The 25,170-nt window shown below is 52.4% G+C and overlaps 11 protein-coding genes across 11 annotated transcripts; 7 read left to right on the plus strand and 4 right to left on the minus strand.

Annotated features, from left to right (window-relative positions):
- Positions 1 to 635: 635 nt before the first annotated feature.
- Positions 636 to 930, plus strand: PtrM4_013650 (eRF1, Peptide chain release factor 1 (eRF1); the record flags this gene model as incomplete). Its single annotated transcript, XM_001931289.2, has 2 exons — positions 636 to 765; positions 821 to 930. The coding sequence occupies 2 exons, from the start codon at positions 636 to 638 to the stop codon at positions 928 to 930; spliced, it is 240 nt and encodes a 79-aa protein (XP_001931324.2).
- A 296-nt stretch (positions 931 to 1,226) lies between these two features.
- PtrM4_013660 (eRF1, Peptide chain release factor 1 (eRF1)) lies at positions 1,227 to 2,129 on the plus strand (the record flags this gene model as incomplete). The annotated part of the gene is made up of 2 exons (XM_066103108.1): positions 1,227 to 1,288; positions 1,337 to 2,129. The coding sequence occupies 2 exons, from the start codon at positions 1,227 to 1,229 to the stop codon at positions 2,127 to 2,129; spliced, it is 855 nt and encodes a 284-aa protein (XP_065965310.1).
- Positions 2,130 to 2,904: 775 nt separating this feature from the next.
- PtrM4_013670 (PheA, Prephenate dehydratase) lies at positions 2,905 to 3,964 on the plus strand (the record flags this gene model as incomplete). The annotated part of the gene is made up of 3 exons (XM_066103109.1): positions 2,905 to 2,967; positions 3,148 to 3,898; positions 3,957 to 3,964. 3 exons carry the CDS (start codon positions 2,905 to 2,907, stop codon positions 3,962 to 3,964), a joined length of 822 nt encoding a protein of 273 aa, XP_065965311.1.
- Positions 3,965 to 4,468: 504 nt separating this feature from the next.
- On the minus strand, positions 4,469 to 6,245 carry PtrM4_013680 (SerS, Seryl-tRNA synthetase; the record flags this gene model as incomplete). Its single annotated transcript, XM_066103110.1, has 5 exons — positions 4,469 to 5,272; positions 5,320 to 5,697; positions 5,805 to 5,963; positions 6,018 to 6,054; positions 6,235 to 6,245. 5 exons carry the CDS (start codon positions 6,243 to 6,245, stop codon positions 4,469 to 4,471), a joined length of 1,389 nt encoding a protein of 462 aa, XP_065965312.1.
- A 1,124-nt stretch (positions 6,246 to 7,369) lies between these two features.
- PtrM4_013690 (GTPase SAR1 and related small G protein) lies at positions 7,370 to 8,230 on the minus strand (the record flags this gene model as incomplete). Its single annotated transcript, XM_066103111.1, has 4 exons — positions 7,370 to 7,609; positions 7,661 to 7,819; positions 7,964 to 8,103; positions 8,179 to 8,230. 4 exons carry the CDS (start codon positions 8,228 to 8,230, stop codon positions 7,370 to 7,372), a joined length of 591 nt encoding a protein of 196 aa, XP_065965313.1.
- Positions 8,231 to 9,568: 1,338 nt separating this feature from the next.
- Positions 9,569 to 12,888, minus strand: PtrM4_013700 (WAPL multi-domain protein; the record flags this gene model as incomplete). The annotated part of the gene is made up of 2 exons (XM_001931293.2): positions 9,569 to 9,853; positions 9,904 to 12,888. 2 exons carry the CDS (start codon positions 12,886 to 12,888, stop codon positions 9,569 to 9,571), a joined length of 3,270 nt encoding a protein of 1,089 aa, XP_001931328.2.
- A 692-nt stretch (positions 12,889 to 13,580) lies between these two features.
- On the plus strand, positions 13,581 to 14,492 carry PtrM4_013710 (Upp, Uracil phosphoribosyltransferase; the record flags this gene model as incomplete). Its single annotated transcript, XM_001931294.2, has 4 exons — positions 13,581 to 13,735; positions 13,816 to 14,174; positions 14,222 to 14,393; positions 14,441 to 14,492. The coding sequence occupies 4 exons, from the start codon at positions 13,581 to 13,583 to the stop codon at positions 14,490 to 14,492; spliced, it is 738 nt and encodes a 245-aa protein (XP_001931329.1).
- A 373-nt stretch (positions 14,493 to 14,865) lies between these two features.
- PtrM4_013720 (transcription elongation factor) lies at positions 14,866 to 15,703 on the minus strand (the record flags this gene model as incomplete). Its single annotated transcript, XM_001931295.2, has 3 exons — positions 14,866 to 15,213; positions 15,266 to 15,307; positions 15,593 to 15,703. 3 exons carry the CDS (start codon positions 15,701 to 15,703, stop codon positions 14,866 to 14,868), a joined length of 501 nt encoding a protein of 166 aa, XP_001931330.1.
- A 420-nt stretch (positions 15,704 to 16,123) lies between these two features.
- PtrM4_013730 (RibA, GTP cyclohydrolase II) lies at positions 16,124 to 17,902 on the plus strand (the record flags this gene model as incomplete). Its single annotated transcript, XM_001931296.2, has 5 exons — positions 16,124 to 16,565; positions 16,616 to 17,026; positions 17,078 to 17,704; positions 17,765 to 17,835; positions 17,897 to 17,902. The coding sequence occupies 5 exons, from the start codon at positions 16,124 to 16,126 to the stop codon at positions 17,900 to 17,902; spliced, it is 1,557 nt and encodes a 518-aa protein (XP_001931331.1).
- A 3,247-nt stretch (positions 17,903 to 21,149) lies between these two features.
- PtrM4_013740 (Tymo-45kd-70kd domain containing protein) lies at positions 21,150 to 21,649 on the plus strand (the record flags this gene model as incomplete). Its single annotated transcript, XM_001931297.1, has 2 exons — positions 21,150 to 21,504; positions 21,561 to 21,649. 2 exons carry the CDS (start codon positions 21,150 to 21,152, stop codon positions 21,647 to 21,649), a joined length of 444 nt encoding a protein of 147 aa, XP_001931332.1.
- Positions 21,650 to 22,754: 1,105 nt separating this feature from the next.
- Positions 22,755 to 23,631, plus strand: PtrM4_013750 (40S ribosomal protein eS1; the record flags this gene model as incomplete). The annotated part of the gene is made up of 3 exons (XM_001931298.2): positions 22,755 to 22,876; positions 22,936 to 23,437; positions 23,488 to 23,631. The coding sequence occupies 3 exons, from the start codon at positions 22,755 to 22,757 to the stop codon at positions 23,629 to 23,631; spliced, it is 768 nt and encodes a 255-aa protein (XP_001931333.1).
- Positions 23,632 to 25,170: the final 1,539 nt, after the last annotated feature.

Genomic DNA, 25,170 nt, shown 5'->3' on the forward strand with positions numbered 1-25,170 from the left:
AGAAAAAATGCAGGTGTCGCGTGAGAAGAAGACTATAATATAAATCTCGTTTCTATCAACCCTGCAGGGAGGCGGGAAGCTACTGAGGCGGATTCCTGGTTATCGTCGGGTTGAGATTGCGGCGTTCCAAGGTTGTGGATGCCGTGATAGCGCTATCCATGACCGTTTGGATTATATAAAGAGACGCCGAGCAATGCTTCAACCATGGAAAGACGCAGAAAGTCATGACGGCTATCGCAAGGGAAAGCATGAGCCCCGCTGCCAGCCCCGGGAGCTATGGGAGACTGCAGGAGCTTCATACCCGTCGCCTTCTTAGTGGTCCTTCTAGCGAGCGCCGTCATCTTGCCTCTGGGCCATGGCTGACATAGTGCTGAGTTGCGGACACAGTCACCGACAAATCTTTTCGCATAAGTCCGTCTGGCTGATCCTCCTTTTTTTTGCGCAATCGTGGTAGTGGACTGCCCTGAGTGAGAAGCCCTGGTGCAACGTCGCCGCATAGCACACTCCCCGCCCAACACCCGCCGCCAGTCGGCTCACTACCGGTACCGTCGCTTGCCCCTCGCTGGACAAGAACAAGAAAATCTCTCGACCCCACCGACACCCAACCCGCACATTCGCACACCACCACCGCGGCCATGTCGTCCGGGAAGAACGAGCAGCCCAACGAGGCCGAGAAGAACATTGAGATCTGGAAGGTCAAGAAGCTGATCAAGCGTCTTGAAGCCGCCCGCGGCAATGGAACCTCCATGATTTCACTCATTATTCGTATGTCATGTTTGCGCGCCCAAATAGGAAGGCGCCGTCAACTGACCATGCACAGCGCCCAAGGATCAGGTTTCGCGCGCTGCGAAGATGTTGGCTGAAGAATTCGTACGTCGACACGCTTTGCGCCTCTACGGCTGCAAATGCAGGAGGAGCCCCCTCAGCTAACGGCCACGTTCTAGGGTACTGCCTCCAACATCAAGTCCCGTGTCAACCGTCTCTCCGTCCTCTCGGCTATTACCTCGACCCAACAGCGTCTGAAGCTGTACTCCAAGGTCCCTCCTAATGGCCTCGTTGTCTACTGTGGTGAAATCATCACCGCAGAGGGCAAGGAGCGCAAGATTAATATCGACTTTGAGCCTTTCAAGCCCATCAACACGTCTCTGTACCTCTGTGACAACAAGTTCCATACTGAGGCCCTGAGCGAGCTGCTCGAGTCGGACCAGAAGTTTGGCTTCATCATCATGGACGGAAACGGTGCGCTCTTTGGCACGCTGTCTGGAAATACCCGTGAGATTGTCCACAAGTAAGCGCGGCACACGATACCTGGCATACCTCATACTAACGACAGCAGATTCTCGGTCGATCTACCCAAGAAGCACGGCCGTGGTGGTCAGTCCGCTCTGCGTTTCGCCCGTTTGCGAGAGGAAAAGCGTCACAACTACGTCCGCAAGGTCGCCGAACTGGCAGTCCAGAACTTCATCACCGCCGACAAGGTCAACGTGGCCGGTATCATTCTCGCTGGTTCTGCCGACTTCAAGAACGACCTCAACCAATCCGACTTGTTCGACAACCGTCTGCAGTCCAAGGTCATCAAGGTGGTGGATGTATCATATGGAGGCGAGAACGGCTTCAATCAGGCTATTGAACTGGCTGGTGAAACCCTCAGCAACGTCAAGTTCATCCAGGAGAAGAAACTCATCAACGAGTACTTTGACCACATCTCCAAAGACTCTGGCAAGGTCTGCTACGGTATTGATGATACCCTGAAGGCACTTGAGGCCGGTGCTGCCGAGACTTTGATCGTCTTTGAGAACTTGGAAATCACTCGATGGGTCCTCAAGGCCTCCACCGGCGATGAGATCATCCTCCACACCACCAAGCAGCAGGAGGAAGACCGAAGCATCTTCATGGACAAGGAGACTGGTCAGGAGATGGAAGTCATTGACCAGGGCTCCATGCTCGAGTGGCTCGCCGAGAAGTATCGCGATTTTGGTGCCAACCTTGAATTCGTCTCGGATCGCTCCTCTGAGGGTAACCAGTTCGTCAAGGGATTTGGTGGTATCGGTGCCATTCTCCGCTACGCGCTCAACTTTGAGCAGCTTCAAGAGTTCGACGATGACGAAGACGAGTTCTACGATGATTGACGGTTGTGCGTCCTCGCTGACTGCGAGGTAGCGTCCCCACTCGTGTCGAGTGAAGGAACGTCCGCTACCCGCGCGAAAAGTCAAAATGACGTGTCCGGAATCAAGGCCGGAGTAGTCGAAGCAACGACGCTTCGCCTCTCCAGATTGTAAGCTGGGAGTGCTCACGGAGGGTTTGCAATGTATGTGTGCAGATACTTGTAGCCGAAGCTCTCCTAATCAACGCTAGGTTGACGAACACCCATTCTTACCACGACCCGCTCTCGCTTGCATGGAGAGGCAGCAGCCCTACCGAAGGCGAAACCTCTTCAATCCTGATCTAGAAAGCTCTATCTTAGCTCTGCGATCATCCAGAAGCAATGGGGTTATTAAGGATGGCTACTGTATTGGTCAGCTGTGAATTTCTCCGAAGTAGTCCTAGGTGGAGGGACAAAGGCAGATTGTTTGTTCAAATACGCTTCAGCTAGCCGCTCACTCAAGTCCAGCTGAATCAACTTTGCTTTCAAAATCCACTTTTGTGTGATGCTGTATATCCACTGCCCCCGTCTTTGACTGTAAGGGAATTAATCAACTTGGAAGAGAGCGCAAGGTTATAAATTTATTTATACTACATATACAAGTGCGTTCTGCTTTTTCGTCCATACATGTAGGGCGCAAATCGGTGACCGATACCGGGTTCCGACGTCATTCCGAGAATCTACTAAGCTGATGTGCTGCATCCATACATAATCTACTTGCGAGTACGTGTCCCATCTGTAAAAACACCACCCAGACAGTTATGGCGGAGGAAGAGAAGCCAGTTGTTGCCTTTTTAGGGCCAGAGGGTAGTTATACACATCAAGTGAGTTTGTCTTTATCATGACGATAAATCTTTCCCTTCCCGATTCCTCAATAGTACGTCGTGCGAGTCACGGGACTTATATCCTACATCGCACCCCGCACCTAACACCAGTTCTTCTGTGATTTTCATTATCCTTTCTATAAACTCCCAACCCCCTCCCAACACTAAACAACCCACCAGGCCGCCCTCACTGCCTTCCCCGCCTCGTCTAGTCCCGTAACCCTCCAGCCCGTCACCCAAATCGAAGACGTCTTCTCCGCTGTGCAGCTCAAGACCGCTCACCGTGGCGTCATTCCGTTTGAAAATAGCTCAAATGGCAGCGTAGTCTTTACCCTCGACCTCTTTGCCGACGTAGCAGGCAAATACCCCGACGTACTAGTTTGTGGGGAGGCATATGTAGCTGTACGACATTGTCTGTTAGGGAATTCGAAATCCCTCAAAAACAAGACTGCGAGAGATGGAAGCCCCGAAAATAAAAAAGAACAAGACTTGACACACATCAAAACCGTCTACTCCCATCCCCAAGCCTGGGGCCAGTGCAAGTCCTTCCTCTCCACCCACCTCACCCACGCCGACAAACAAGACGTAAGCTCCACATCGCGCGCCGCCGAACTCGCCAGCCAGGACCCCTCCGGTACCTCAGCTGCCCTCTCCAGTATCATGGCCGCCGACCTCTTCCACCTCGACGTGCTAGCCGAAGGCATAAACGACAAATTAGGAAATACAACTCGCTTCCTCATCATCCGTAATAAAACTACACCACCATCCCCTCCTTGCTCATCGTCTCTCACCTCAGCCCACGGCCGCAAATCCGACATCCGCGACGACGCCATTGCCCACGCAGAACCAACAGATGTGCTCGAAAAGGCAAAATGGAAATCCCTCGTTACTTTTACCGTCGAGCATTCTAATCCCGGCGCGCTGGCGAGCTGTCTGATGGCGTTTTCGCAATATGGGATTAATCTGACGGCGATTAATACGAGACCGAGTGGGGTGAGGAATTGGAATTATGTGTTTTTTGTAGAGTTTAGAGGGAGGAAGGGAGATGAGGATGAGGGCGGGCATGAGGAGAGGGCGGTTAATAAGGCGTTGGTGGGGTTGGAAAAGGTTTGTAGGGGGTATCGATGGCTGGGCAGTTGGGAGAATAGGCTGGAGGGTGAGGGTGAGGAGGAGGAGCGTGTGTGAGGAGTGGTGGGACGCGTACGAAGGGATCATGGGGTAGATGTCATGTACATGTTACTAGTTGATGGGCAGGATATTGCTTGGCTTATAGCCTATATTGATGGTATTCAGTCCAGGCTATCTACTTTTCACTGCGTTGAGTAACATATATGTCTCTTCTAGGCTACAGATTATGATACAAGCATATCTCCATAACCTAGTCACCATCTCCAGACGAACTCGATGAGAACTCCAACTCGCTGCTACCCAAACGTGTCATCCCTTCTCTTTTCATGAATGTTTGCAGCTTCGTACAACCTTCACCAGCCACAACACAGATCTACTTTGTCCGGTCGGGGAGGGGCTTGTCATCCTTGGGAGCTTTCCACTCCTTGACGAAAGGAAGGAACTCGGGTTGACCAGGGATGTACTTGCGCAGGACTTCAGGAACGGTGAAACCTTCAGGTGTCTGGTAGTTTTCAAGGATGCAGCAGAGAGTTCGCTCAGTGGCGCAGAGAGTTCCGTTGAGGGCGTGGACGTACTCCTTACGTGTAGCGTTGAGCTTCTTAATACCATGTCTGATTTCCAGCTCGCGTGTCTGGTAGTCCGTGCAGTTGGAGATGGATACGAGCTCCTTGTACTCTCCTCCACCTGTGACAGGGAACCATGCCTCTAGATCGCGCTTCATCGAGGCAGCGTTGTTCAATGCTCCCGAAACAATGGCAACGACCTGGTAAGGCAGCCCGAGACTCTGGTAAAACTCTTCTGAGTTGGCAAGCATCTCGTCAAAAGCCTCCCATGACTTCTCAGGGTGTGTGAGGAGGAATTGCTCCACCTTTTCGAACTGGTGTATACGGAAGATACCCCACGCGTCCTTGCCGTGCGAACCAGCTTCTTTCCGGAAATTGGTCGAGTAACCAGCGTACTTGATCGGTAACTGATCGCTGTGCAGCCACTCCTCCGAATGGAGAGCCGATATGGGTTGCTCTGACGTAGCAATGAGGTACTTGTCGGTCTCAGGCTTGTCCTTGCTCTCAGTAACCTTGTATAGTTCCTCATCAAAGTCCGACAGTTGCGCAGTCTTGGCCATTTGATCTCGGAGCATGAAGAAGGGAGGCTGGTTAGGGGTAAAACCTTTGCTGAACTGTGAAGGTTAGTGCCTGTTCACACAGGCAGAACGTGAAGACGTACCAAAAACTCCAATCCGTAGTTGATAAGTGCCTGGTTGAGGAAGACACCATATCCAGTCAGACAGTATCCACGATGCCCTACAATCTTTGTGCCTCGCTCCGGGTCGTAACCGTTTAGTCGAGCCAACACACCATGATGTGGTATGCCGTCTGCCTTGAACTCGGCTTTCCGTCCCTCCGGTGCCCATGTTTTCTGAACCGCGTTGTTATCCTCGTTGTCGCTCACTGGGACGTCCTTGTACACGTAGTTGCCGACGCTCTTTGCCTTTGCGTGCAGTTTGGCCAGTTTCTCGGCGGCTTCGGCGTCCTTTTCCTTCTTCTCCGCCTCGAGTCTCTTCTTCTCCTCAAGCAGCTCGGTTGCATCTTCCTTGTTCTTCTTCTCTGAAAGGTGCAGAATGTTAGTTTGTGTCTCAAATGTATTCTGTCCATTGGTTCTACTAACTTTGACCGATCGATTTTTGGACAGTGTTTATCTTGGAGCCGTACTGTGTTGCATCGTATTGTGTGCGACGGTGGTCTATACATGGTGTAAGTCAAAATCGCTATGTATGCCAACTTCCAGTTCTTCTTGCCTTCGAAGTCGGCAATGATCTCGTCAACAATCTCTACGGGCGCGCATCGCTTTTTTTGTGACTCGCGAATTTTCTGTGCGTAGAGTCAGCGCCTGAATGTGGTCGCACAAGAAGAGCCAAAACTGACCTCTGGGTGACCGCCGCGCTCCTTGATGAAATCGTTTCTGTTGAAAGATCCGTCAGTCTACGCTCAACATATACTCCCAACTCTGAGGTGTCTGGACTGTCTGTAGCGAGTCTCATAACTCGCTACACTATTTGTTCCCAAGCGCGCAGCCCCTCCATCCTCCTCTTTGAGTGCACGCGGATACAAGCACACTCTGTAGAAATCTGAATGAACGTACATGTCGAGCATTTTGTCAGAGTCCCTCCAAACCTTAGGTGTGAGGAATTGGTCGCGTCAAGTGTCTTTACTAGAACGCGGTGCTCAAGTGTTACTCACAAACCGTCTCGCCCCGCGCACTCAAAGTCCGACAGGGATTAGACTGAGTGACCCGCACTAGTCCAAATCAGTCCAAATCGGGATCGCGGCAATCTCATCCAACACACTGCAATCCACATGCTTCAAAGTCTACCCAATGCGGTATGTGCTTCAAAGCCTCCCAGTCCATCTAGACTGTAATCGACACCCTTCAGTGCCTACCCAATCTAGATGTACGATGCTGCTCAAGATGACGTAGGCTGTGTCATCAGCGCAATGTAAAACCAAAACACCAACACCAAACCATGTCAAAACCTCAAAGCGGAAACAGCACTCGGCAGATGAAGTCGGGCGGAGGCGTGAAAAAAGTCCCAAAGCTTCAAACTACCAAATCGAGTATCTGTCGAAAGCGGTGGCTTTTCCGTCAAAGCTTCAGAGCTGCCTAAACGAGGCCCTCGTCGGGTAAGGATGTCTGTGTGTTCGGTGGTCGGTGCGTGTGCGTGTGCCATCACTCGTAAGGCCAGTAACATGGAGCTAAAAGACTCCCACTTGTCGACAAGCGCAAGGTCGGACGTCAGTCTAGTCGACCAAATACAGCCACGTGCACCTTGTCTTCAGTTTCGATAACATATACCATCTATTGTTGAAATGAGTCATTCGCAGTACCTACAGCTGTGAAGCATCGCGTTACGAAATAAGTGACATGGGGTACCAAATACAACGCCATTACACCCCCGCTCATACCCTTACACCCTTACGCCATTACGCACTATGCCTCCCATGAGGAATCCAGAGCGTAGCATCAGAAATGTCATGATCGCCGAATCAACCGTCTATGTCTTCTAGACCAAAGGAAAACATGTACAACCCGCCTTGGTGCTGTACCTCTTACTGTGTCTTGCTCTTAAATGCTTCCTTCTAGTGCTCAACAGAACGTCGCCACTAGTGTTTCCTGTCGTCGCGCTTGCGCTGCTTGTCCTTGCGCTTCTTGTCGAGTTCCTCGTACTTGTCTACGCCGACACCTTTGTAGACGCACTCGTGTCAGTCAAGAGTTGCAGTTACATTACTGCACACTTGCTGCCACCAGTGGGCTCACCAGGGTTCTGAGAACGTTCCACTTCGGCAACCATGAGCTCGAAAGCCTTTTGTACGTTCTCGTTGTAGCGCGCACTAGCTTCTGTCCACGCGCACTTGAACTCTGCAGCGAGAGCGCGGCCGTCTTCGGGAGTGACTTGTCGTTGTTCGGGGCGGAGGTCAGACTTGTTGCCTACAATAACGAGAGGAACCCATTCCACAGCCTAGCGTCTATGGTTAGCGAGTGGAGCGGACGTGAAAGGGGTCCAACTTACGAGGTGATTGAGAATCTTGTCGCGAATAATACGCGCCATCTCAAAGCTTTGCTTGCTGGCGACCGAGTAGACAATCATATATCCATGAATGCCGATAAAATGCTTCGAGTTGAGGATACTGTATTCATCCTGGTAAAGAGCATCCCAGTCAGCAGGATCCTCGACGACAGCATCAGCCGTGGAGCACCAGAGGCGAGTGAAAGCGGCCTCTTACGGGGGCACGCGTGAAGCACGGCGATAGTGGGGGCGTGGAGCTGGGCTGAGCGTCGCGACGCGGGGGAAAAGAAAAAGGTTCAAATGTACCTGGCCAGCGGTATCGATAATCTCCGTCGCAAATTCTTGATTCTTGTATTTGATCATCTTACTAAACGTATTCTCGATAGTCGGATAGTAGCTGTCTACGAAATGGCCGTCGACGAATTGCACCGTCAAACTCGACTTGCCTGTTCAGACTGGGGTCAGAATGCTGGGCTGCTTCTGGCATGTGAAGGTTGCGCAGGCTGTGCGAAGCAACTCACCGACTGCCCTACTGCCGACAATGGCCATCTTTCTTTGTTTGGGTGGTGCCATGTTGTTGTTTGCTTGTTGAGGAGGTCGTGAGGATGCTGAACGAGTCGTTGCCAGATCTGGCAGGTTTGAAGTTTGGCAGTCTCAGTCCAGCGCCGCGAGGTCGCTGCCTAAGATGCGCTTGGTCGGTCGGACCTGCCGATTGATTGCCTGGGCGAGCTAGCTTGGAGGTCGGAATGACGCCGTCGAGCCGCAGGTGATGCCGTCTAGGACAACTGGATTGGTTTGATCGTGCAGGCCGTAGTACTGGTACTGATTACTGGGTCGAGTAGCAAAAGGGGGATTACAACGCGAGCTGTCGACCAAGTTTGTAGGCACCCTAAAGCAGCCCATGAAAAAAAGTCACCAGCCACGCACCCTAATGCCGTCATGTCTTCCGGTCCCGTCTCATTATAGCAGCGGCGATTCGCGTCCGCATATGAAAGTTGGGCGACCATGGTATGTACGTCGCTTTGGGTTTGGCTCCAGGTAGCTGGTCTCGGTCTGGCCATGGAAGCGGACCTGTGCATTCACTACCCGGCGAATCCACGCCTTCTGGAAGCATTCATTTACGTACTGCCAATCGTCTCGAGTCTAGTGTGCCCGCAAGAGCCTCCCCACCACACCACGCTTCAGCAAAGGCATTCAAGACAGCCATTCAAAGCACCAAGACGCTCCGAGTACTCGACAAGACCACCGCTAACGTACCAACGTCCCGAGTGCCCCGAGACACAACTTAGCCGAAATGACCATGTTTGAGTCAAGACGAAACAATCACATGCATGGCTCTGCGAAAGTAGCCGCTTTGTGCACACCAAATTACACGGCTGCTGCAACCGCGGCTCGGTGAAGGCATCATATAGATTGTCCCGACGGCAAAGCTCTCCACATGCCGGCTGTTGCGTCACTTCAACCGCTTTCTTGGGTCCGACGGGTGCAGCCCTACCGCTATGTGTGACATTGCAGACAGGCCTCAATTTAGCCACCACTGCCTACCCGACATGCACACAAAACGCCAAAAAGCCCACTGATAAACGACATATTACTCGTTTCGTGTAGTCCTGCATACGTCTACAACCTGACGTATGCAATTTGTTTCCTACTCTGGGTCGCAACATTGACATCTACCGAGATATTATTCTGAACAATGAGCGCACATTCATACATTGGGGTATCATGACTTAGCCGCCAAAAAGACTAACCAACAAGAGCCCACCACCAGAATATGAGCAAATAACCTGTTGTCTCATATCCTATGACCAATCAAGTTCAGCAATAAATGCCACCAAACACAAGCTGGCCTCTTATCGACAAAACAGACACATGTAGGCGACATTTAGCCTTCTGCTGCCTGTGGTATGTTCAAGCCGTTGCGCTTTGCAACCTCTCCACAACATGCATGAGGCGCGCGGTGTAGGTCTGCAAAGCCTCTTGCCCTTCTGCCCCCTCAAAGTCCTCCACCTTTCTATCAACATGCTCATGCACCCGAACAAACTCTTTGATGCTGTCGACGAGCGTATCGAGCCGCTTGTTCGGTAGGAGCGCGCGAACCCTGTCCCTTATTCTTTCGTCAAGACATAGATTGCCTAGTAGTACGGCGAGATACCCAATCGTTACACCGGAATGAGAGTCTTCGAGAGAGTTTGCCTGGAAATGGGGTAAGCTTGAACAATACATGACTATGGTTTGGAACATACCTGTGACGCTCGCTCGGAACCCTCTAGAAAGATCGCGACTAAGGTAGCTATCGTCTGCTCACTGTCGCCAACGTTGGCTCTCATTTCATCACTAAATTCAGCGAGGTTGATGGTAGCGCCCAAGCTTAGGATGAGGCTCTCCAAGACCTCAGTTCGCTTCTCTGGTGCCAGTCCTGCATTAAGGAATGTGAACCTCTCGATGACGGATAGCACAAGAGGTTGCACAAAGGCCTTGGCAGAAAATGGCTGGCAAGCTTTTGGCTTATTGTTGGTAAGATTCATACAGAGCTTAACCGATAACATGGTCGAGGAGGCTGCGTCAGGATGGAAGAATCGAGGCATGAACCCAGCGATCTTTCGAAGGACAGTAGTGGACCACGTAACCTGTCTTTGCCTTGTAGCTGAAACCGACTCCAATGTAGAAAGTATCATAGCCATGATCGTATCATCCTCAGGGGTCCCTTCGTTAATGCTCAATCGTTCATTCGAGTTGGAAGCAATGTCAACAAGCTGCGAAACCATGGTATGATCAAGCAGCACTCCAGCATTTCCAGCCTTGCGCAGACCTATTACGAGGAGCTCAATCGCTCTAAGGGCTACAAGTTGTGGTGTTATCTTGCTCGGTGGCGTGGACAGCCAGATGCCGGATTGCTGGACCAGCGTGCGGAAGGTCAGTACCGATTCCTTGGCAATCTTCGACAGGTTCGTCTTGCGATCTTTCGCTATCTTTTGAACCTCTGTATCGTTTCCGACAAGCTTTACTAGACGGGTCATAATCCCAGTTTCGTGGAGTTGGTCTAGAACGGTGTATGTGGGGTTGATCCGCAGGATGAAGACGGTAGCAACGGCGACAGCAAATTCGAAGATAATTTCACCGCCAGCAGAGATATTCTTGAACAAATGATGGGCTAGGGGCGTGTCAAGTAATTGACTACAGAACGTTTCGTTGGCCATCTTTGTGCACAACTCAGCCATTGCATTACGTCGAATGCTGTTGGTTGTTGTGCTGGAAATGTCATCGATCATTGTCTGTGCTTCCTGCTCGAAAACGTAGTTCCGTCCGCGGCTCTTGAGCTCATGATGAGCCTGCGCTTGACCCACTGCCTCCGGCTCGTCCTCTGATACGGAGACAGTGTCTCTACGCTGCGATTGAGAGCCAGGCATATCGAATTCCATTGGGATCAGTAGATCTTCGTCGGGGTCGGTTTCTCTGAGGTATGACCGCGACATTGCGTACGTGAGTTTCGGACGGACGCCAAAACCGGAAGTGGTTTGCGATGTCTGCGAATCCACGTTGGCACCCCCATCCACTTCCATATCATCAGAAGCCAGTTCAGCTCCGCAATCAGCGGCCTTGGCTTCTTGAGAAGATCTCGCGATGGACTGAACGCCGACAAGGCGCTCTTCCGGCTCTTGGTCACTCAAACTACTACTCTCTTCCTCGTCCTCTGAACTACTCTCTACATGTTTGAGTGTGTCAATAAGTCTAGTCTTACGGGTTTCAGTACCGTGAGTGACGTCCGACTTGGACCTTGACATGCTACCAATAAGCGATCTTGGTTTACGATCTGTCAGTTGTAGAGCAGAGATCATTGGCATTGGTGTAGCCGATGATGAAGCATCGCCTAGCAGTCTGCCGAAAAGATCCTTTTGCCGCGGTGTTGCAGAGCCAGGCGTTGTGACTTTTGGCGTGCGAACTGGACGAACAGGCGTAGCTAGAGCGTCTGGAATGTCGTACATGGTCTGGTCTTCCGCCTCGGCAACTTCAGGTACCTCTACGACAATGGTCGACTTGGATGGTTCGCGGCTCGGAATCATACTGTTGAGCCTGGCTGGCGAAGATGACCCCTTGGTAATCGTGGACGGCGCCAATACAGGTACCGTGCGCTGTCTTGTCCTTTTCGGTTTGTTGACTGCAGCTGTCCGCGACGATGCAGGTTCAGTATCTCGGGGTCGACTTGGAGGTGGTTGGTCTAGAGGTCTCTGAACTGATGATGTACTGCCCTCGCTCTTCTGGTACTTGCGGCTTCGCTGAGCATCTGGAAGCTCAGACTTCTGTCGTGACAATGGCTTGGTTACGGCGATAGTAGAGGAGACGGACCGCTGGCGTTTCCGCTTGTTGGACGCGTTAGAATCGTCAGACTCTGCCGACTCTTTGCGCCCTTCTCTAGGCTTTGTCTGATGCTCTTTCGCAGACTCCTTCCTCTTGCCCACTGGCATCTGACGGGGCGCTTTCTTTACTGTCAAAGGAGCCTCGTCATCCGAAGATGGCATGTCAAATACATCCAGGCCTTGCGGTGGTTTTGCCACAGGCTTCGCAGCGGTTTTCTTCAAAGACAATGCCGTGCTTGTCTTCGCCACCTTTTGCGCCCTGGATACCACTGATGGCGCGGAAGCCGTGGGTCGCTGTGCCAACCCGGCATTCTTCACAGTTTGTTTCAGCAGCTCTGTCGGCTGGGGTGTCTTTGTGCGTAGTGTTCGAGGCGCGATAGGGTCAGAGGACGAAAGCGGTGGCACGGGTGCAGGCTTTGGCAGCTTCTTCGCGATAACGGTAGCTTTCGTAGGCTCCGGTTTGGTCGATGGTCGCTTAGCTTTGGCCAACTTCTTCGGTCCTTTACGGCCGTCATCTTCAGTTGTGGACATGGGCAGGTCTTCTTCGGGCGTCCGTGGCTTTGTTACGAGCTTCTTCGTGGGCTTCGCGCGCACTACGATCTCGTCCTCGGATGGCACGTCGAAGATGTCAATGTCATCATTCTTTGTGCGCGCATTGCCCGAGCTATTTCCAATCTTCAAGCTTCCCGCTGCCTTTTTCAGCGCCCCACTCGAGACTGCCGTCTGTTTTCGCGGTCGCTCGGGCGATGGAGGCGCATCTTCGTTTGGCAGCGGTGCAGGTGGTAGGGCGCCAGACAGACGCGACGATTTGCCGTAGACGACCTTTTTGCGGCGGTCTGATGTGGTAAACTGGGCGAACATGGTGTCCGCCATAGTCGAGGGAAGTGGTGTTGTGGCGACGCCAAAAAGTTGCTTCAGACGCGCATCTTGTTCTTGGTGCGCTGGAGCGTGATGAAAGCTCTCGCACGCTCACAATGAATTGGCGGGGGCGCGTATTCACCACATTAATTATGTTTATCCTAGGTCTCACGGTGAAACAAAGCTCAAAGCGTATGTTTGCATTGACATGCAGTGCAATGACGAAGCCGGCCGACGGAGTGGCTTTGGTCGATTGCGGCAGGGACCCGCTATCAGATCTCGCCAACGGAAGGCACGCTAGTCCCAGCCAGCGGGGCGAGGGTCCCTCCTTCCAAACCAGTGAACCGTAGGAGCTCGCCGATGGTCACGAGCCTAGACTATAAGTCCACGTCTGCCTCATTTCGTCTCGCTGCCTTCTTATCTCAGCACTGCATCTGTCAATTGAAATCTCTGCTATCTTTTGGTTCATCTTTTGACCCACCTCTGTCCAAGTTCTTCACGTCAAACACGGATTGCATACCAACAGCGCAGGCTCTACTCCAAAAGCTTAGGTATGTCCTCTCGTCATCCGAGCAAGCACCTAGGCTCTGACTAAAATGACTCAACTAGCATTCAGACGTACATATTCCCGTTATGAAGCCCATGATCACAACTGACCTTCAGCCAGCCTCGTACCCCTCGTTTCTCCTCCACAGTGACCAAGAAAAATGTCTACCGAATCTCAACCCACGGCGCCCTCGCAATGCGTAGGGCCTGACTACCGGGATTCTGCTCAAAAGCCAACGGCAACAGTTTCCACACCCCTCAGTCAGGCCAATGTTCACATTCTGCCTCAAACCCCCCAGCTGATAGCACTGCTCACGTAAGAGCCCCATGAATTATGCCCAAGTTTGATACCGTGATGTATCATGCTGTCGTTGTCGAGTGCTGACTACCGCAAAGCATGATACGCGACCGCTCCACCGGCCGTGCAGACTTCATCTTCTACAGCAACCGAATCATCCGTCTCCTCGTCGAAGAAGGTCTCAACCACCTTCCCGTCGAATCCCAGGAAATCACTACGCCTGTAGGCCACACCTATGCGGGTGTAAAGTTTGAAGGCAAGATCTGTGGCGTGTCCATCATGCGAGCGGGGGAGTCCATGGAACAGGGGCTTAGGGACTGCTGTAGAAGTGTTCGTATCGGCAAGATCTTGATCCAGAGAGATGAGGAGACTGCCAAGCCAAAGCTTTACTATGACAAGCTGCCCGAGGACATCAGCGATAGGTGGGTATTATTACTGGATCCCATGCTGGCTACTGGTAAGTGAGATGTGAAACAGTAAAAGAAGCTGTGCTGATGAAGTCAGGCGGTTCGGCGCTCATGGCTATTGATGTGCTCAAGTCCAGGGGTGTTCCAGAGGACCATATTCTGTTCCTCAACCTTATTGCAAGCCCGGAAGGCGCGCAGAATCTTGCAGAACAGTTCCCCAAGGTTAGGGTAGTGACTGCCTTTGTCGACCAGGGACTAGACGAAAAGAAGTAAGACAACCTGATACTACTCCTCGCGCGATGCTGACTGTCTCTAGCTACATCGTCCCGGGACTAGGTGACTTTGGTGATCGATTCTACACCATGTAAAAGTACGCAATAGCAAGTCACTTTGATTGAGAGCATTTGTTGGGCGTAGGCTGGCTGTAAATTGCTTTGGCATATTTTGGCATGAGACTATTGGCATTTGAATGCACACTGCATCATAGGACTCTGGACTTGGTCGTGCGTAATTCATTTTGCAAGTGCACTTCAGGTGGAGCACAGCAGTATTATGCATCGGACTAGAGCAGCCTGATGCTGATAGTAACGAATACACCGTCGTTATCAGTAAATCCATTTTGATACCCCAAACGCCTTGCAAGCCATGACTCTCCGTGTCCCCCCATGTGTTGTACAAGGTCCCAAACGCTCATGCCTCCAGCCACTATTCTGTTTTGCGACCCCGGTGTCGAACCACAATCTAGTCGGCATACTCGCCCTCGGCGTCTGCCTCATCGTGCTCGATAAAGCCGCCATCACCGTCGTCATCGTCCTGATTATGCGCCGTCGGCATCCTGCCCATGCGGTTGCTGCTTCTTGACATCTCAGCATTTCCCTTGGCTGCCTCCTTTGCGACAGCATCACACGCATCGATCCAGTCGGCATACACGTCGACAGGCGCGCTGAGGTAGTTGATGTTGGTTTGGAAGGTCTGGCCGCAGACTTTGCATTGGAGGTTGCCGACGCCCGACTTCTTCTCGATGGAGACGCTGACAGACTTCTCGTGGTTGCAGAAGAGGCATTGGAAGGTGGTGGGCAGCTTCTCCTTCTACAGGGACATTAGTTGCTGCAATGGGAGGAACACTTTGGGGGTAGCGCACCTTCTTGGGGCCTTGAGGCTTACTGGACGACTTGCGTTTACCCTGTATTTGCTGTTAGTTTGCGCATTCAAAGGAAGCTGAAGAAAACATGCCATTTTGTTGCTTTTGCTGCCTTCACCGCCGATGCACAGTTGTTTGTATAGTTAGTGAGTTTCGGTAGTATTTGCGACTATGGCTCTAGATGAGGCTTTTTGCGCTTGACTTTGAGTTGAGAGGTAGGTGAGGGCGGTAGTATTGTGAAATCAATGTGTGATCCTTGCTGGAGCTCTGTGATACCGAGAGGTGGCTCGCAACCACAGTACGGCGTTAACTGCGGGATATAATAACTCCGAGGCTATCTTTGAGACCGCGATGGTCGTCTGAATTACAATGAGTCGTGGTGTGGATTGCCGTCTTCCGCTGGAGTGCAGTGACGCGGTCGCGAAAGTTTGGATTCATTGTATCGCGTGGTTCCGACCGACGGCACCCCTGCCGCTGCCGTGCAGCTGCCCCATGCGTCGATAGTCGATAAGCGTCCCCGCTCCTATCGGCGTCCCCCCAAGCCGTAGGCACCTGTGTAGTCAGCTGTTCGGTGCTGGCAGTGCCAGCGACTTGTTTGTCTCGAACACGTTGCTTTCTCTAACCCTTTTTTCCTCTCTTTTCCTGCATCTTTTGAGATCCCATCAGCGTTGTGCGAGGATTGAGCTTGTGCTTCTCCTACTTCCACATCACCCCATCAATCGTGTGTCTTCGTCTAGCCTACACCAGAGCTCACCGTCTTTGTTCAAGGTGTCGGTTACACACAGCAAAGGAATTGTCAAACGTCTTCTAACAACTCGGAATCTATACGATTTTGCATGAAATCCACCTTTACTCATCATGTCTACCGAAACCCCCACCAGCGATGCTGTCCTTAAGGAGATCCTCGAAGGGCTCAAGGCCCTCCGGGCCGAGAACTCCTCACTTGCAGCTTCTATTGATAAGATCAATGGACGCGTAAATATGCTGGCTGGTATCAAGCAGATCAAGGACGAGGCAGCAAATGAAGCTGCCAATGGTGCTCTGAGCAAGGACAAGGCGAGCGAAGTGCAGAGAGAGAAAACCGTAGAAGCTGTTAGCGAGCAGTATGAGCAGCCACCTGAAAGTGCTGATGCTCCTCCACGTCGTACAAGTGTGTCAAAGTTCTCAAAGATCATCTTGACCTCGTATCCGGGTCAGGCAGGTGTCGATCCATTGCCCATGGAATGGGGCGCTAAGGACCCTGCTGTTCGTGGCCCTGTCGTTGTTTCCAGACATCCGAATACTATTCGTAGGCGTAATGGTATGTCATCCAGATTTTCCCTTTGGTTCGGGGCTCACTGACTCGACCAGCTATTGGTGCTCACGGGGGCTCTTACTCCATCTACAACGCTCTTGCCGTAGCAAGCAAGAACTTGGACATCACTCACAAGCCCGACTTCACCAACACGGAGCCGGCCGCAAAGATTGGGCCTTTCCCCCAATGGAGCGACGGGAAGAAGATCGTGGCAATGGATCCGTATGGTCATCTTGCGCCTTGGCTGTACAAGGAGTCCATGGACAAGGATGATGTCGAAATTAGACCTACCATTGCCATCACAAGAGCACACATGAAGTTGCCCGAGCTCGAAGAGAGTGTGAGGAAGGGGCGTCTCGTGCCGGACGGCAAGATCTGCATCAATGAAACGGGCGAGGTCGCTGTCACAAAGGTCGCGGTTGAACCCGTGTGGTACCTTCCAGGAGTAGCTGAACGCTTCAACATTGGTGAGTAGCACATGGTACAGCCCATATTTCCCAGCTGACACTATCTAACAGACGAGGGAACTCTGCGCCGAACACTGTTTGAGGAGACTGGTGGCTCCTATCCAGAGCTCATTACCCGTCACGATATCAAGCTCTTCCTCCCACCCATCGGCGGTTTGACCGTCTACATTTTCGGTGACCCAGCAAAGATGTCGGACCCCAACTCCAGACTCGCTCTCCGTGTTCACGATGAATGCAATGGAAGCGACGTCTTCGGCTCCGATATCTGCACATGTCGTCCATACCTGACCTTTGGTATTGAAGAGGCCGTCAAGGAAGCGCAGAAGGGCGGCAGTGGTGTTGTCATCTACTTCCGTAAAGAGGGTCGCGCTCTTGGCGAGGTGACAAAGTATCTCGTCTACAATGCCAGGAAGCGGGGAGAAGACCGCGCTAGCGAGTACTTCAAGCGAACTGAGAATATTGCTGGTGTCAAGGACATGCGCTTCCAGGCTCTTATGCCGGATATTCTTCATTGGCTCGGCATTACAAAGATTGACAGGATGCTGAGTATGTCCAACATGAAACACGATGCCATTGTTGAGCAAGGCATCCCCATTCACGAGCGTGTGCCAATTCCCGACGATATGATTCCGGCTGACAGCCGTGTCGAGATTGATGCTAAGATCCAGGCCGGTTACTGTAAGTGCTTCTGTTTCGTTGTTGAGTCGAGTGGGAACATTGCTGATTCATATCCTGCAGTTACGACTGGTCACGTCATGTCCATGGACGAATTGGCAAACGTTAAGGGTCGTGGTTGGGAAGACATTGATGTAAGTGGAGGATTAACCCCTCTTATCTGCTCGAATCACAACATGCTGACCCCAACATTAGCACTGAGCAATGGCAACCTCCGTTGTAAGCGAAGCAGCTGCAGCAGAAGCAGGGCAAAAGCAGGTCATCTGAACTGCGACCTTGCATGCAATCGGTGCGGAGTATGTACTGAAAGTCAACATATGCCTTGGCTACTGCGGTGATAAGAGCAGTACGAATACCAATACAGTAAAACGATTTGCTCGGTCCGAGTGGGTAACCCACTTACCCATGTGCGTGAAGATGGCATTCTTGAATCCCGATGTATCCACCTTGTCAACCCCTTTGGATTTTTCCCACTCCTATCGCGGCAATCACAAGCCACTACCGACATGCCATGTATGTAGGGACCCATCATGTACCCCTTACACGAGACCTGAAACACAAAACACATGTCGCGTCTCAAGCGCCTTGAAAAAACTGTCACCGGCTAACGCTGCTCCAACAACCCCACCAATCCATTGCAGCCCAGTCATACTCACATATGCACGTGGAAAAATGCATGCAACATACGCAGCACTAGACCAGCACCTACAGCATCTTTTACAAGCATACCTGGTCCCTTTTACTCACGCCCTACCCGCACCTGCCGCACCACGAGCCCGCTTTCGGTCGCATGACAGACTCTGCGAGCGGGTTCAGGGACTGTCGGTGAGGGTGTGGGTGTGTGAGAGAGAGAGAAAAGGCAGTCTAGACTAGACGCAAAAGCGCGTGTATGTGTGTCTGTATCTAACTACGTAGATGCAAGTGGGAGAGATGGTGGGGTGTCAAGCGGAAGAAATCTCAACCAACACCGGGAGCGGCCCGCAATTGGGCCTTGACCGCTGTACGTGTTTCTTTACCGCTCTTTCACTCCCTTCTCTCTGAAACCCCTCCACTCGGTCGTATCTTCGCACAAAATATCGTGTTGAGAATCGAGATCGGGGAGCGTGATCGGGTGGATTGGGAAGTGTTTTGGGGTATCCACTAGGGGAGGATCGTGGCAGGTTGACCCGATACGTTCCAACGGGTTGCCGCAGTAATACGCGTTCTTTACTCGTTCAGTTGGGATGCCACATAGTGTGCGGTAGTGGGCGGGTATAGTTGTCAGTATTCGGGCACGATCGGCGCCAGGTGTGCCGTAGAAGCGCGTCTGGATTTACGGAGAGTTCCCTCGGGTCATCGGCGCAGGGCGTTGAGAGCTGAGGGTGTGGTGAGTGAGGGGCATACTCGGAGGCCTCAACAGCGTCATCGATGTTCGGTTCCAAGACATGTCTTCTCATTGGATCCCAAGAGCGGTTCCAAGAAACAGAAGAGTTTGCCGAAGTGTTGGTGATTACCGGGCCGAGACGAACTAATGGCATTTTGATCGTGATTGACATTGCGCAACTGAAACTGGCAAGATGCTCTTAACGGCTATGACAGCGTGGAGACGTACCCGCTTCTCGGGTCGATGCACCTGCAAGCTGCACGTCCATGTCGCTAACATTGTGTACATCAACAGACTGGGTGCAAGATAGCAGTGGTGATCTTCGCCGCCTGCATGCATGCTGCCCTTTGAGGGTTGCAAGCGGTTTGCGAGCATTGTGCTAAACGGTGGAGGAAACTTTGTTACAGAGCTGTCTGGGAAACTTCGGAAGCATGTGTACGGTAGCATCTGTTGAGACGTGCAAAGCGTTTAGTGTTTAGTACTCAGCTGAGGGACTGGAATGCATCGTTTAGTCGTACGTAACTGGCAAACCGGATGGTCGCCGGTCGCCCGCTCCACACTTGCGACCAGTCTGACCAAACAACCAGACAACATGTGATAGCAGCTGACGTGGAGGTGGATCCTGGGACGAGGGGGACAGAGGTTCCAGAACCCAAAGCAAAACTCCAAGTATTGCCGAACAAGAAGTGTGTTTCGTGGTATTCGCCCGCGAGGGGCAGATGCGGCTACTAAGCGACAGCAGACCCGGTACGTGTCTTCCCCTCAATCGCCATGCGGTAGCAAGGCACACTACCGATGTCAGATGCGGGCCTATGTCATTCATCAGGTCTCATCATGCGACGGCTATGTGGAGAGCAGGTAGATATAGTGATGACCTTTGGTATCTTGGTCGCGTTGACCGGTTGTCCCAAGTCTTGGTCTTGGAGGCGCTGGAGAGGCGGTGGACGGATCCCTGAGGTCCAATGTTCTCGACTTTGATGACAAAGGGAGGCAATCTGCAATGCATGACACGGCACAAAATAGAAACCCCAGCTGAGGCAATGTCGTCACCGACATAGTGTTTGGTACTGACAATGAATGAGGCTGTCACGGTGCTTGTGCTTGTTCCTGTCTCGCCGTCGCACACACCATGATGTGGCCCAGCCAGTCGACACGACGACGGAAATAGGCATGTACAGTACGTACTGTAATTAGGCCCCAGAGTCTGGCCTTCATCTTCATGTGCCCTTCGGCCGTTCCTGATATCACGGCAAGGAAGGCTCGGCCGGCTGGGGACCAAACCAAGGCAATACCGGAAATCTGTCATGACCACCATGACCACCATGACCACGACGCAGTAATGACGGGTGTTCCTTGGCCTGACGGGTTGCATCCGCCATTGTGATGGTTTGAGCATGCGACGGCGCCGCTATGGCAGTGCACCCGCTCTTCCGGCGAGAGGCGCCGCAAAGCCTTGGATCGAGGGCGCAATGCCAATCAGGCACAATCCTCCCCCAGAACCTGCCACTGGAAGCTGCTTCGACGTGCAAAAGGCCGAGCAAGGGCGAGTAATGAGCAATGAGCAATAAGCTTCTGCAAGACTAACGAACCGTGCCGCTGTTGACCAAAAACCATGGCAGACGTCCCAGTTGTTGTCATCCGCCTCGTCGCAAGGGGCCAACTCACACCTGCAGCAGCATGCGGCAGTCTAGAGAAATGGAGGTGAGGTGGTCTTGTGTGCACCCAGCCGAGTCAGGGCGAGTGAGAGATTGACAGCGCACCTCCCCGGCAACAGACTAATTCAAAATGTCCACGTTTTCTGCCTGTGCCCACTTCGGCCGGCTTGCTAGTTCCAAAACGCCAGCGACGTCGAGTGGGGAGCTCCGGACTGCTGATGCAGCACAGGGCGACCGGGGTGCCTGGAACGAGCAGAGGCGTCACTATACATTCGGTAGTATGGGGTGAATAGCGTCTAGGCGATTTCAACTCGATTCTTATACTAACCGTCTCTCGCTTGCTCTGTCAATCTTCAGTTCCCAATTATCTCCATCCAATTCTCCGACTAACACACTCGCTCGTTGATCGACACTCTCGTACACCATCATCATGTCTGCCCATCCTCGATACTACTACTCGCTCCCCACTGAGGCGCCCCAACGGTCCCGATCGGGTAGCAGGCGACCACCTCTAACTCCATCAACTGTTTCTTCGCCATGCCTCACAACTCTCGCGCCCACTACCTGCCGACGGGACTCGGCAACGTCGGGCAGCCCACACAAGGCATCCATCCTTCTGGCAAAGGTCGCCTCGTCACCCACTACCCCACGTGGAGAGACACCACCCGGAAGCCCCATGCTTGCCCCACGCTCCAGGTTGAACTCGGAGCCAGCCTACTCTGCCGAGAGGCCTGCCATGTCGAGAACTGAGAGTGACCGTTACGTCAGACAGTACAGGCAGCAGGGTAAGAATCCTCCAGTGAAACCTGACTGAAGTAGCACAAGGCTAACACCACTTTAGACGGCTACATCAGCTTCCCTGACTTTGAGAAATTCTGCCAGAACCAGGACGTATATGGCCAGCAAGAACAGTCCACTGTCAAGACTTGAATCCATGCAGACACCAGCAAGGTGCAAACCACCAAGAAGAAATTCAACACAACATCAAGGAAACCAGCAATGCCCATCACCCGCAACACCAAATACACCGACATTCTCTTCCTACCAGATAGTGCACTGAGTAGTGTCTGGAAGCCAGACGCCGCCAGCCAACGTCATCCGACCCTCCCACCATCAGTTATGCCACTGGCAAGCCGCGTGGGTGCTCTTGTGCCATGTCCGCTATTGTTAGGGCGAAGGCCAGTAGAAGTCAGGTACGACAGTCGAGATGCCGAGCGGAAGAAGAAAGTTACGTGGGTCGTGGTCCGAGGGCGGGTCTCGTGATGCTTCTACGCACAGCCACTCAGCTGATGGATGACACGACCCGCGCCGCAGTACATGCGACAGGAGGCGGCGGTGACTTTGGAGGAGTCTAGGAAGACGAAGTCATGCAACGCGCGTCTAGCCCGAGGCGGTGGAGGGTGTCGGAGAGCGGTCATTTAGCCTGTGGCATAACTAGGCGGCTAGGCGCACTTAGTCAGTTATCAGTAGTAACAGCACAATACCATCAATGATCATGTACTACATTATCTGGCACAACTTTTGGTGATCACGGTGATCTCGACTTGTCCAGCCCCAACCGCTGAGTCGCGAGACATGCCTCCTTTTGTTTCCACAACTATGACCACACACAACCTTCACGGAATGAATGATCATGGTCGGCAGATACAAGGCTACTTACTTTGTTGTATCGAGTGACTTCGACCTACCCTTGCGGAGACATAGTCAGCTACCTAGGTATTCAGCTGTGCAGTATGGCTTTGGCCTACCGCGAAGGATACTGCATGCAGCTGATGCGTCGCATTTTCTCAGTCATCTCCAAAGTCAGGTGCGTCGTGCTCGCAGCCGCCTCGTGCTGGTGGTGATCGTCACGCTGGGTCTAATGTGGATCGCGGGCTTCACAGTCACGTGTTGTCCAGGTGCCTGGCCACCTCGCTTAGCTCGATAATTAGGTAATCCAGCGATAGCGCCCACAGACACCAGATTTCGTTCGCTCGGCATCATCGAAACGACAACCTCGACAACTCGACGCCCGACAACACCGAGACTCGCAATCATGGCTGTCGGCAAGAACAAGCGTCTTTCAAAGGGAAAGAAGGGTCTCAAGAAGAAGACCGACACTTTCGCGAAGAAGGACTGGTACAACATCAAGGCCCCAGGAACTTTTGCGGTCCGAGAGTAAGACATCCCGTTGCCATATACATGCGGATTCAATGCTTACTATATGCTTTTCGCAGTGTCGGCAAGACCCTCGTCAACCGTACCACCGGTCTCAAGAACGCAAACGACGCCCTGAAGGGCCGGATATTCGAGGTCTCGCTCGCCGATCTCCAGAAGGATGAGGACCACGCTTTCCGCAAGGTCAAGCTCCGCGTCGACGAGGTCCAGGGAAAGAACTGCCTGACCAACTTCCACGGACTCGACTTCACTTCCGACAAGCTCCGATCCCTCGTCCGCAAGTGGCAAACCCTCATTGAGGCCAATGTCGTTGTCAAGACCACCGACGACTACCTCCTCCGCCTCTTCTGCATTGCCTTCACCAAGCGACGACCGAACCAGGTCAAGAAGACCACATACGCCCAGTCCTCGCAGATTAGGGCTATCCGCAAGAAGATGGTTGAGATCATGGCCCGTGACGCCAGCTCGTGCACCCTCGCCCAGCTCACCCAGAAGCTCATCCCTGAGGTCATTGGTCGCGAGATCGAGAAGGCCACCCAGGGCATCTACCCTCTCCAGAACGTATGTGCTTGTGCAGAATAGGGAAAATGCCGAATGCTGATGTAATATAGGTTCACGTACGAAAGGTCAAGCTCCTCAAGGCACCCAAGTTCGACCTTGGTGCTCTCCTCGGTCTTCACGGCGAGTCAAGCCAGGACGACTCTGGTCAGAAGGTTGAGCGTGAGTTCAAGGAGACTGTCCTTGAGCAGGTTTAAGGTCATCGTTGGATAGGCAAGGGGTTCTGGGTCTTTTCAACTTTCTGCGGCATGATATCGGCATTCCCAAAGGTGTCTGTGTTTACAAATGAGAGATAAACATCACCATTCGATGCGATCCCGCGGCAGTGATGGCGTGTAAGGGGTACCATCCGCATCCGGTGTTCAGGTCATGCGGAAAAAGTATCATGGAAATGACATTGATGAGTTCCAATTTCTGTGTCCTCTCATCGTGCATGCAGTTTGTGTGCCCTGGGCGTTAGTCGGTGCTGTAGAGGATGCTCTCCCCATAATGATTGATGTTACTCTCTTCACAGTGGATTCAAAACACAAAAAATTGAACATTTATCCAAGTCTTCACAGCCTTGTAACAGAGTTCCGTAAAGCCGATCTCTCCTACTACCACCCTGCCAACCAAACTAGCAAAAACAATTGCCTTCCGCCAGAATTGAACTGACGACCTCGTCATTACTAGTGACGCGCTCTACCACTGAGCTAGGAAGGCCCGGGCTCAAGAAGCCATGAGCTTCTTGACGGCAATTTCTTTGCTTTTGTGTAATATTACGTCTAGTAATTCATGAGATGAAAAGGAAGCTACGTCGGATCAACCAGAAAGTTTCGGTAATAAGCAATTTGCATCGTTCGTGTTGTTCCCAAAGGTTGCCGTAGACTAAAGCAAACCTAGAATAAGCGCGTCCCGGATGAATCTTCCGACCAACCCCCCTGCCACCGTACCCTCTCGATTCCCACCCTGTCTCTTTCCCAACTCGGACAGACGGTGCAAATGGTAAGATTGACGCTCGACACTGGACACTGACACAACACACCGTATCGACCGGATATTGATTTCCCCATTGCGCATACACAGACTGTACAACTCAGTATTACCCCCTAACCTTATTTGTCCCCGCTACTGCTCTTGTTCCCAGTAACCCAACAACAGCACGTTCATCATCGATCAGCAGTTGAGGTCAACCTTGGCATCCACCAGTCCTTCTTGTCAAAAACCAAGACTGAAAATAGAAACCTTGCAACACATAGACTAGCTGCTCACCCGGCCTACCCATCCAGCCAACACGGACGTACGCATCGCGCTAAACAAACACTCTGCAGATACGGGGCTGCGTATGCTGAGGTGTGGAGATACAAGACCATAGCCTTCCTGATCCCGCACTTGGCATCGGTGATGATAACCATGATGATGTGTCTTCTGTTACCTCGTCTGTAAAGTTTGGGACTGGGGACACACACGGGGAAGCGGGTGTTGGCGTATGATGATTCAGGGTCATGGTTGTGGGTTATCGCTTTGTTTTTAGTGCGGGTATTCACCGCTACTTTGACCACGTACGTCAGACAGGTCAGCGTAGGTTTTTGTGCTGCGTATCGGGGGCATGTGGATTAATTGTTCAACGGCCATGGGTGAAACATGGGACTGGGGAGGGCAGATCGTGGGTTTGGTAGAGATCGTGGTGGGCGGAAGGGCCCGGCGGGGTGGGGAATGCCGTTGGTGGGTTTTTTGTTTGTTTGTTGGGACTTCTT

Source organism: Pyrenophora tritici-repentis, chromosome 1 (genome assembly GCF_003171515.1).
Source record: "Pyrenophora tritici-repentis strain M4 chromosome 1, whole genome shotgun sequence".
NCBI classification, from domain to species: domain Eukaryota; kingdom Fungi; phylum Ascomycota; class Dothideomycetes; order Pleosporales; family Pleosporaceae; genus Pyrenophora; species Pyrenophora tritici-repentis.